The following is an 11,261-nucleotide window of genomic DNA, read 5'->3' on the forward strand; positions in this document are numbered from 1 at the left end:
AATACTTATTGTTTTAGAACTCTTCCTATTAATTGCTATGTACAATGGTTTCATGATTTGAGTTGTAGTACTATTGCATGCATGTTCAGATTAAAAGATATGTGTTTAGCATGTTCAGATTGATGTATAGATTTAGATGTGAACATAAGCTTGAGTAGTATCACTACAACAAAATCGCTCATAGACATCAGTGGAACAACAACAGTTTTAAGCAAAAACCGATGTCTTTGAGTATTTTACACCGGTTTTTCCAAAAACCGGTGTCTATGAGCGCAGATTTTCGCTCATAGACATCGGTTTTTTTAGCCGATGTCTATGATCGCCTTTTTTTCATTAATAGACATCGATTTTAACCGCGGTTTTTAAAACCGGTGTCTATGAACCAAAATTCTGGCGGACTTTCTTAGCGCCCTTTCTTTTGGGTTTCTCCTCGCCTTGGATGAAGCAACCAGCCAATTTATCTCCCCAATTTTGAACAATTCGACATGGCGAAATTAGCACTCCTCTTCCTTTGATCCCATTTCTCGCTCCCTCTTCCCCCTTCTTTTGTTCCTTTTCATTCCGTCGATCTGTTGGCCAGATGAAGAAAGGCCGAGTTCTGGTGGAGCCGGCGGCGGCAGTAGCGGAGACGCGGTTCCGCGGCGTGCGGAAGCGGCCATGGGGGCGGTTCGCGGCCGAGATCAGGGACCCCTGGAAGAAGGTCAGGGTGTGGCTCAGAACCTTCGACTCGGCCGAGGCTGCCGCTCTGGCCTACAACTCCGCCGCTCGCGTGTTCCGTGGTTCCAAGGCCAAGACCAACTTTCCCCTAGCCGCCGCCGCTGCGTCTCCCACCCCTACTCCTGCATTCCGCTGCCCTCCCTCCGCTGACCCAACCCTAGGGTTTTGATAAGATACAAATTGGAATTAAGCCGACCCACCTCATTCTATGCACTCATCACCGAGAGGTCCGAGACCTTGCAACAGCGGCATCGTCGTCTACAAATCTCGAAGCGAAGATGAAAATTGTGGCGGCTTATCTCCTGGCCGTCCTCGGCGGCAACCCCAACCCCTCCGCCGATGATATCAGATCCATCCTTGAATCAGGTCGAACTCTCTTCCCTCTCATATTTATCTTGGTTTCATTTCGGTGATCCTTGTTTCTTGCTTGTAGTGGGAGCAGAGGCAGAGGATAAGAGGATCAACCACTTCCTCGCGGAAGTCAAGGGCAAGGACATAACGGAAGTCATCGCTGCCGGCCGGGAGAAGTTCGCTTCCGTGCCCTCCGGTGGCTCTGTGGCTGCCATCGGGGTCGCCGCCCCTGGTAGCGGCGGCGCGGGCGGCACCCCAGCTGCAGAGGAGCCTAAGAAGGAGGAGAAGGTGGAGGAGAAGGAGGAATCCGACGAGGTGAAACTCCCTGTCTTTCCCTCCCGCAAATTTTCGTTTCCGACATAAATTTGTGGTTTTTTTTCTTTCTCGTTTCCAATTTCTATTTTTGGAAAACACAAGCTATGGAGATTGGTTTGATTGCTATTTGTTGTAAGTTTTGAAGGTAATGGCAATCTTTTTTATTTTATATACTAGCATATCACTTAAACGGCTATAAGTATGCCACTTTTTCCAAATTTAATAGCACATGGTAAATTCCTATCTTGTGATCAAGGTTCACAAAGCATATACAGAGGCATAAAGTCATGCAGACAAAGACTGAATATTGTTAGTAAAGTGCATAAACTCTCAAGTATTTGGATTAATTAGAGTTGAAGATGTAAGGGGTGGAGGGAAAAAGGAAATCTTTGTTAGTATTAATGATAAGTCGCCATGATGATTACCATTGTTATTGCTAAATTTGTTGATCTCCTATGTTTAACTCATACCTCAAGTATGTAATTAAATGGTTTAATTTCATACTTTTTCGTATTGTTGTGCATACGTAGGATTTTGTTTCTCTGCAGGGAGTTAGATGAGTGGTTTATAGACACCTAGTTGCATCTCTTATTTTCCTCTACATGTATGCACATTTTTTGACATCGGTTGGCAATTCATGTGTATTTATCTTTATTTTAACATACTTCTAACTTTTAACTATGACCAGTGCTTCTTGAATTATCTTTGAAGGTTTGGAATCTTCAGCCCAGCAGTCGTGTATGATCACCTGGGAGAAATTTATTCAGCACTTATTCTGGGAAGCTTAGTGTTGTGCATTTTGTTATACTTGAAAGTGAGCTTCTGTAAATTTCAATCTAGCTTTTCCTATGGTTATTACTGCCCTTTGTTCCTAATTTGAGAGCAAGGAAAGGAGTAGCAACACTAAGCAGTTCAAAGAATTTAACTGCTACGAGAACTGTTTCAATTCAAAAACCATCTGTTTTAAAGGAGAAAAGCAAGTTGTCCTCTGGCCAATCTTCAAAAAATGCTAAGAATGTGACCAAGTAAGGATTTCGATTTTGCAGATATTCTATCATGAATTACCATGACATGTTTTTATCTATAACTGGTGTCCTGGTAGTGTTGCTGCAAAGAATATAACGTCTATTGGAATTGCACAAGAAAATCAAGCTATTAAAAGGCAAAAGCTGGATGATGGAAGATCCAAACAGGTTAATACTTTTGAAATATTTTTTCTAATAACCTTTTTTTACTTGGGACAGTATAATTATTAATATTTCATTTTGATATGGTCATAAATAGATACACAATTTGAAAAATAGAGTTCTACTCCATAAGTCGAGATTGGGTTTAGCTAGTGCTCCTGACGTGCACTCCTCTGGTGCTAAAGTTGGCCAGGGAGAGAAACCATTGCAGCAGGTACATGATAATATGGTCAACTTTATTCTTCTGATAATTAGATGAGTGTTGAAACCATTCAGTAAGACCTTCATTTGCTCATGCATCATCATCTTTAGGATGATGCAGCTTCAGTCAAACAAAGACGGCCTGCACTTACTTTTAATCACTGTTACCTAATCATGGCAGGTTATGTGCCAATGCTTAAACTTTTATTAGCTATATTTGATAGTGAAGGATTTTATCTGTTACTTGTTCCCAGATGTATCACTATTTTTACATATTACAATTATGTTTGCATGGGTGCACTCTATTCTTGCATTTCCATTCTCTGTACTAATGGTTACATGAGATTTCTCCAATCTGCATATAGATTAAACTATATTTGTGTATGTAAGTGTACTTTGTAGAATATGTAGCAGTCTTACTTTCTTCTGGTTGTCTCTTTAACCAATTGATTCTCTTTTGCTTCTTAACTGTGCATGTTTATCCTCAACAAACATTAAAAAAGCACGTCTATTTGCTAAAGTCAAATGTCATAAATTCAATGCAGCCTCATTCATTTTCTTTTTTAGTATAGAAAGTAATATATGCTCTTGATCACAGACTTAAACAGGAAAATCACTCTATGATTTGTTTTGCTGAATAGTTAAGTCTCAATCATTAGCCAACACCAGGGAGCAGAACTACCCAAGACTAGTAGTTAATGCTCTAGATATTTCCATGGGGAATTGTGCTATAACATGTTTTGGTGTTGAGGGTTTTAGTCGTAAAAGGAGTACCATGAGATCAAATTGCATTGGAAAATGCAATTTCCTTAAAAAAAATTAGTTAAATATTTATGTTTGGTACAAATGAATAACCTTATTTGTGACTTCATTAGTATTTTATTTTCAAATGTTTCATTGCCTACTCTATATGTGTTTGTTCGTGATCCAAGATATGTTGACTTAAGAGTTCAGAGGATATTTTCTAACCATATCTACTTGTGGAACCAACTGAATCACAAAAAACCTTCAAGTATTTTTTCCATTATGTGAAATCTTATGAAATGATTTATTTAGAAATCTAAAACACTTGCCCACCAATATTCAATGTTGCCATATATTCACCGTCATGGAAAAAAAATTCTCTCACATCCTTGGTCTCACTGCCAACTATAATACACATATGCATGTACTTCTGTTGCAACAATAGGATTATTTTTACTATGATGATGGGATCTTATATAATATCACATACATGTAAAAACTCTTTAAACATGGCTTAGAATATGATGTCTTTGATTTCGGCAACCACATTCTAGCTTTCATTATAAGGAATACCCAATGAATTGGGATGTCACAAGTCAATTTGAATATGGCGCATTGGAATACTTTCCTGCCTGGTCTCTATTTAAGCTTTTCAAGCTAGTTCTGCAGTTCCATGAACTTTTCAATCTCTAAAGCTCCATTCATGTTAAGTTGTTGGGAAAAGAGCATCTTGACAGAATTGAAATTCTCCTCTTTTTATCAGTAAAGTTTGATTTCTGGCTATACAATAAACACTTGCCTCACACTGCTTGTTCAATTTTCTTGCACGGAGAAGTATATTCACTAATATGAGGTCCTGGCAGAGGAAACCTTAGGTGGAATAGGTTATTCTTTGCTTTTAAATAATTGCCATTAAAACCACATGAGGATCTTACCTCTTGTTGATATTGTTGGACTTCCTTTTGCTCAACCATTTGGTTTGTGCCTTTCTTCATGCTAGTTTTTTCTAGCTATGTGTTGTTATTATGCAAGTTGTATCTCATGTATTAATATCCTTCTATAATGAACAAATGAATTACTTGGCAATGCTTTTCAGCCTAATTTTTCCTATCAATGTAATTGCAATTTATACAGGTTGTGGACAATTTTTTTTTTCTTGTGCAGGGCATGGAACTGTATCCTTGTATCGGCAAAAACTTTGACATCAAGGTTTTTACAAACTGCCGATTTGGTATGATGTCCTGGGCTGTTCTTGCCGTCACATATTGCATCAAATAGGTCAATTTTATCTTTACATCTGTTCTTTGAGCTGTTGATAAATATAGCATATGAGGAAAGCACTAATATGTCAAACAACATCTGGAACAATAAAGAAATTAATTGAGGAAGAAGATGCTGACTTTACAGATGTCTGTATCCCTGGTTTTAAGCTGGGTGATAGTGAGAAATTTATCTAATTTTCTTAGTTTAAATTGCAAATCCTTCAGATGTCAGCCTACACTTTTTTTTAACTGCTATGGGTTCCTGTAGGTATTACTTACTTGGGGTTAAAAGGCCAATTGATCTTAGTTTTGCCCATCAATGCCTCAGCTTCACGTCTAGTTTGTTAAAAGAACTTTTGGTGGCTTACAAGAGAGTTACAATTACCCTAATATTTCCAAATGCAGTGTTTAAAGGTGCGCCTTTATTGCCATCTACTTGTTATCTCAAGCAATTAGGCACCTGGATGTAATGCCTTATGTCAAAGGATGGATTCCCCAAGTCGACCTTAAAAAAACATGAGAAAGACAATAATGACTGAAGGTTGTACAGTTGAGAGATTATTTGAAGCAAAACATGTAGAGTTTTCTAGTTAATTCACATCTGGATCAAAAGACAAGACAAAAAGGATAAATACACATTAACTCTAACTTGTTTGAGTGTTCTAGTTTGAGTGTTCAAAAGGAAGCTCTAACTTGTTTTGAGTGCTGAACTAAGGAGGCAGCTGCCTTCTTGCCGCATTCCTTGCTGCTGTGGTTGGTAGCAGAAATCATAGAAAATAGGGGGCTTAGTGCAGGATATTCAGGATACCAAGATGGTATCAGAGGTAGTACAATAAATAGTATATCTCTTCATCAGAGGTAGCTTTGTTCTTTTATGCTTCCTTCACTGGATTTGTTGTGTAGTCATATTTCTTTGTTCAACCATTATCATGCCTAGTAAGTTGTTGTATGATGCTGTCAGTTCTTATCAATCTGTACACTTGAATTAGAAGGAGCAAATTATCTATGTTATATTCTAAGCAGCATATACTAAGTGTCATATATGAAAGTTTTAGATTCTATGTTATATTCGTTATCTTCCACAACAGCCTTTAAAAACTCAGTATTCTATTTTATTTGATACATGCACACATTTGTTTTAGTTATTTGACATATGGTGGATTTATGTGTTTTTACAGTTTACAAATCTCAAGTACTCCAGAGTTGAAATTGATGAAGTGCGGTTCGAGTGGGCTGAATGCATGCTAGATTACATTTGAGACAGTTGTACCTTGATGTGTTAACAGAATGTTATACTTTGATTTTGATATCTATTAGCTAGCTTTTGATGTAAAAAGAATGTTTGGGTATTTTATGGATATTGTTGTAAGAAGATTATTTATATAATTTGTGAATATTTGTGTATTTTATGGATATTATTGAATGAAGAATATTTGTACAATTTATGAATATTTGTGTTTTTTTTTTGTTATTGTCGGTTTTAAAATCAAATCTGTGCTGTTAAAAAATATACATATTACATCGGTTTTCCACCGATGTAAAACCGGTGTTATAAAGTAATATTACATCGGTCATTTACCGCTGCCAAAACTGGTGTTATTAACATACAATATTACATCGGTTTTACACCGTTGATGAAATAGTGTCGTTAAGTGATACTACACCGGTTAATAACCGATTCGAAGACCGGTGTCGTTAAGTGATACTACACCGGTTTTAACCCGATGTCTAAAATGGCAGACTTTTAACATCGGCTTCATAGACATCGGTCGAAAATCAAATAGACACCGGTGGAAAACCGATGTCTATGAGCGATTTTGTTGTAGTGTATGTATAGATGAGTTATTTATGTTTTCCGCTGTTACATACTTATATTTACATGTGAGCAACATAGTTAAGATAAGTTAGTAGTCCAGTAGCACTCCACTCTCACAGACCAGTAGGGAGGAGGGTGGGGTGTTACATCCTTGGTGGCCGGTTCAAGTTAGGAGAAGAAGGAGAGCAAGGAAGTTTTGTTTTTAGCTTCCCTTGGAGTTTGGTGGTGGTTGCTGAACCTCTACATCCTTGGAGGAGCTTTGGTGGCTGAAACTTGGTGAAGAAGAAAGAAGGGCTTGGGTGGTTCTCATCTCGGTAGGTCGTTGCCCACACAATGTTTGAGATAAGAAGAGGAATACAGTAGAAGATCAAGAGGTCGTTATATACAAAGAAAGATATAACTAGTAATTATTTTCCGCACCATGCTAGTTTTCTTTGTATGAATTCCAAACACAAGAGGCATATGATTCTAGAGTTTTGAATTTATGATTCGAGTTTGTGTGTTTTTTTTGTTGTTTTTCGAATTTGTGATTCGATTGTTCTTTTTGGCTAAACCTAATGTTATTTTAGGAAATTAAATATTGAATTTCATTAAGAGGCTTTGTCAAGGCAGTGGTGGATTCTCCCATACCCAAGAAGGTCATGTGCCTCACCATGTTTGACCTGGGAGCCAATTTTCGAAATTAATATTTAATAGAATTTATAACATAGGTGAATTTGGATCAATAGTGTTAAGTTCTGCTTGCGATCCAAATCTAAACCATTAAGAACAGATAAGTTAAATTTGGAATCAATAATGTTAAGTTCCGTTTGTGATTCCGAATTTAATTTCTAAAGAACACAATAAGTTGTTAGGAAAGGTTCAACACTTGTACAAAATTTTTGTACAGTGGAACCGGTACGATCTTCCTTGGACCAACCAACACTAGCAACATTCTTAAGTTACATGTGCTATCACTAATAGACCGCCTAGATGATTTTGACAACCTAGTTAGGTATAACTGGTGGCATGCGCTCTATAGTTACATGACTCCTCAAATAGAGTCAATTGGGTTGGTAGTAACATTGAAACCAAAACCACAGGATGTTGGTACGATGACATTTTCCATACTAAAGGGATTTCCAACTTTATTAACTATAAGTTAGAATGTTTTTTCATAGTATTACTATTTATTATTTCATTTACATATTATGATCATGTTGTAGGTGTGGATGTGTGAGTATGTCCCTATCATCAATCCACAACAACCGAATGTGTTTCCCAGGTTATTAAGATGAACAAAGTCTCCCTCTCACGTAAGCAATGTCAAAAGAATGATAGACCATTTGTCACTAGATTATGTATTGATTGGCATGATTCCAACAAAGTCAAAGGCCTATCTGCTATAAAAAATTGCACCATTAACTCAACAAACTAGAAATGCTATTGCATCAGCCTCACACTAGTTCCCCTAATACTTCACAGCATGATCCTAAAAAAGAAACATATATATATTGTCAAGCAAAAGACCTTATAATCTCTCAAAAGGATAGAGAAATTGAAGATCTTCTTCAACACATAGATGAGGTTAAAAGAGACTGCTCCTTTATCATCTCTGAGAAGGAAAAAGAAAATTAACAATTTCTTAATCACATTGAAGAGGTGAAAAAAGATATGGACAATGTCATATCTAAAAAAGACATGATAAATGAGATCAAATTGTTAATTGATGTAAAGGACTGTTTGATAGCTTTAAAAGATTTGATAATTGAATCTGTTGGTGCGGAAAGCATCTGACGATTGAACCTAAATTTTGATAATGGAAAAGGGTTTAAAGTTAAGATTATTTGAGATCTAATGTGTGTGAATGAGTTTGCAAAAAAGTCCTAAGTGTACTTAGGCAAAAGTCCTAGTTGCGGTTAGGCAGATTGAAAACCCTAGGGGGTGGTAACCCTTAGTCATAGGGGGTGGTAACCCTAGCCGGAAAGTCTTGGTGGGTCGAGGGCTTCGGGCAAAAGTCCTAGAGTCGAGGACTCTAGGTGGAAAGTCCTGGTGTCACAAACCAGGTGAAAGACTGGGCGGGTCGTGGAGCGGATGTCCAGAAGAAAGTCCTGGAGCCTCAGGGTCTGAGCAAAAGTTCAGTTGGTATGGAGAATCAACTGGCAACAGATAAACTCTCTTGAGTGGAGTAGGTGAGGATGCGTTCCTCGGTGAGGGAACAGTAGGTGTCGGTTCGACCTAGGATTTTCGGTCGGGAATCCGAAGTCAGAACTGGACAGTCTAATGACAATAAAATACTTTAATTTTACATATCTTTATTGTGCTAACTTTGTTTTGCAGGGTATTTTGGTTTGTTAGACTAACGTATTTTGCAGGAAGTGAATTGGACATCCTTGCCTTGGATAAACAATACTCGAGGTGCCCTCCATGGAGCTTGGAGGTGCCTCGGGTCGCATGCGAAGACCTCCTCTCACTAAAGTGCGAGGGCGCCCTCATGGAGCTTGAGGGCGCCTTGGACGCTGAGCAGAGGGTGCCCTCTATGGAACTGAGGGCGCCCTGGATGCAAGTGGAGGGCGCCCTCCATGCGGTTGGAGGTGCCCTCGAGCGAATGAGCGGCGAAGTGGTTAGAGCTCATTCACGCTACAGATTCGGTGCGGATGAGGGCGCCCTCCATGGTGTTGGAGGCGCCCGCAATAGGCTTTATAAGGCAGGTTCGAGCAGCAACAAGGGAACAACTCAAATCTGTGATTTTTCTTCCGTGTGCTGCTAGAAAAACATTTCGATAAAGCTGTGACAAGACACCGACAACCCGAAGCTTTAAAGTCTACTGTTTTCATTGTCGGTATAACTTTCGTTACGATTTTACTGTACTTAATCGTTGTACTATAAATTGGAATATTTCCGGATTGATAGTGATTGTCCAAAGTAAACGCTCAACGAGTATGGGCCTTGGAGTAGGAGTCACCCCAGGCTCCGAACCAAGTAAAAAACTTTGTGTTTGCGTTTTGCATTATTATTTACTTTTTCACTGCATTTTACTCTTAATCTTTTTCAAAACGTAAGTGAAAGCCACGAGCGCTATTCACCCCCCCCCCCCCTCCCCTCTAGTGCTTTCGATCTAACAGAATCAAATGCGGGTGTAATAATTTAACTACATAAGGATACTGAACAGTCCAAGTCAGAGCATCTAGGACCAACACCAACACTACAATGGCCTATCGGTATTGGTAAAAAAAGAAAGGTTTGTGCTAAAAAAAAGTCTCCTATGAGAGGAAAGGCAAAAGCCAAAGCCTTGATAAGCAATTAGTTATTGTAGAGTCTACCTAGTTATTAGAGAGAGGTGGAAGTGAAATGGATGGTCAACAAGAATTTGCTAGTGGCCATGAAGTAATTGACAAAGACACCGATGTTCCAAAAAGTAAAGACATTGAATAAAAGGAAAAAGATCCAATTCAACTCTTGGATGAGATGAAGAACAAAATTGTCAAGCTAGTCTATGACCAATTTGGTAGCAAATTAGACCCAATTGTTGATGATTTAGTGCATAGGACCAAGAAGTTAAAGTTAGATGACTGTTCTTACATTAATATTTTTTTATTCTCCTGCTTTGATCTTTTGTTCCACTTTGATGCAAGACATATTACTTCTTCATTATTTTTTTTAGTGCATCTCGACAGAAGAGGCAGTATGGTCAACAGATACAATTATATTATATATGAATTCATTGTTAATGATATTCGACTAGAATACATTAACCAACGAATAATGCAGTGATGCTTATCTTACAATATTAGCTTATGAGGGGAAGCATAGTGGTCGTGCCTATCACCCATCGATCTTCTTGTTAGGATGTATACTAAAAGTCTAGCTTTTTGTATAAACATTTATTTTGAAATAAGAATCGCATTGGCCAAATGTCTACATTTATATTAAATGTAGTTGCCCATTTAATTTATATTGTAGATAACATAGTGTGTGGTGTCACACAGAAGATCATGTTATCAGTTCCTTATAAATTATAAATAGTAGCTCACAACCAAGATGGATTGGGGCAAACCATTGGAATGGTTGTAGTGTAATTTGATATTAGTTTATCTTAATTATAAAATTATACTAGTACACTATGAGTGTATTGAGCAGGATCATTTGAGGTTGTTCTTTTTATGCTGACTGCATAAAAGAACAGGACCTCTGTTATTATGGAAGTGTGTGCTCTTAATCCCAATATAATAACAAGTACGTATGCTTAGTATTTATTTCTTTAACTTATCAATGGGTGAGATTTATTCAGTTGGATCAATATGCCCGATAAGTTGAGAAATAATATTATTTATATGGTGTGTTGTTGATTATAGAAGGAAATTGTATCCTAGTAATCTAGGTTAATAATGTCCCCTTGAGGAGCTCAAAAGGATTGTCATGTAAACCTTGCAGGTGGACCTAGTCCGGCATGGCAATGAAGTTGAGTGGTACTACTCTTTGAGCAAGATGTTAATTAAGTGAGTGTCAGTAACTCATTTGATTAATGGGCATCCGATATCTTAAACACAGAGATATTAACGCACTCATAATAAGAAGGAGCTCATAATGTAATATGGAATTGATGCGGTAGTTCAATAATAACTCTTTAGTGGTATGAGTTACTATTGATGAACTTGAGTTGGGTGTTCGGGGCGAACACAGGAAGCT

At 37.9% G+C, this 11,261-nt stretch overlaps 2 protein-coding genes and 1 long non-coding RNA gene across 3 annotated transcripts; all 3 read left to right on the plus strand.

Moving 5' to 3' along the window:
• The first annotated feature begins 444 nt into the window (after positions 1 to 444).
• Positions 445 to 886, plus strand: LOC122023116 (ethylene-responsive transcription factor 3-like). Its single transcript, XM_042581204.1, has one exon. It carries the CDS (start codon positions 581 to 583, stop codon positions 884 to 886), a length of 306 nt encoding a protein of 101 aa, XP_042437138.1. The 5' UTR covers positions 445 to 580.
• Positions 887 to 943: 57 nt separating this feature from the next.
• On the plus strand, positions 944 to 1,431 carry LOC122023117 (60S acidic ribosomal protein P2B-like). The gene is made up of 2 exons (XM_042581205.1): positions 944 to 1,083; positions 1,151 to 1,431. Exons 1-2 carry the CDS (start codon positions 996 to 998, stop codon positions 1,429 to 1,431), a joined length of 369 nt encoding a protein of 122 aa, XP_042437139.1. The 5' UTR covers positions 944 to 995.
• Positions 1,432 to 2,373: 942 nt separating this feature from the next.
• LOC122023380 lies at positions 2,374 to 2,724 on the plus strand. The gene is made up of 3 exons (XR_006123104.1): positions 2,374 to 2,408; positions 2,486 to 2,576; positions 2,668 to 2,724. It is a non-coding gene; the product is annotated as an uncharacterized LOC122023380 (long non-coding RNA).
• The last annotated feature ends 8,537 nt before the right edge of the window (positions 2,725 to 11,261 follow it).

Source organism: Zingiber officinale, chromosome 9B (assembly GCF_018446385.1).
Source record: "Zingiber officinale cultivar Zhangliang chromosome 9B, Zo_v1.1, whole genome shotgun sequence".
NCBI lineage: Eukaryota > Viridiplantae > Streptophyta > Magnoliopsida > Zingiberales > Zingiberaceae > Zingiber > Zingiber officinale.

Bases quoted from the DNA above. Each gene is read 5' to 3' on its own strand.
- LOC122023116 (XM_042581204.1), top strand. From the start codon at position 581: ATGAAGAAAGGCCGAGTTCTGGTGGAGCCGGCGGCGGCAGTAGCGGAG.
- LOC122023117 (XM_042581205.1), top strand. From the start codon at position 996: ATGAAAATTGTGGCGGCTTATCTCCTGGCCGTCCTCGGCGGCAACCCC. The intron at 1,084-1,150 runs GTCGAACTCTCT...TCTTGCTTGTAG, and splicing joins CAGATCCATCCTTGAATCAG to TGGGAGCAGAGGCAGAGGAT.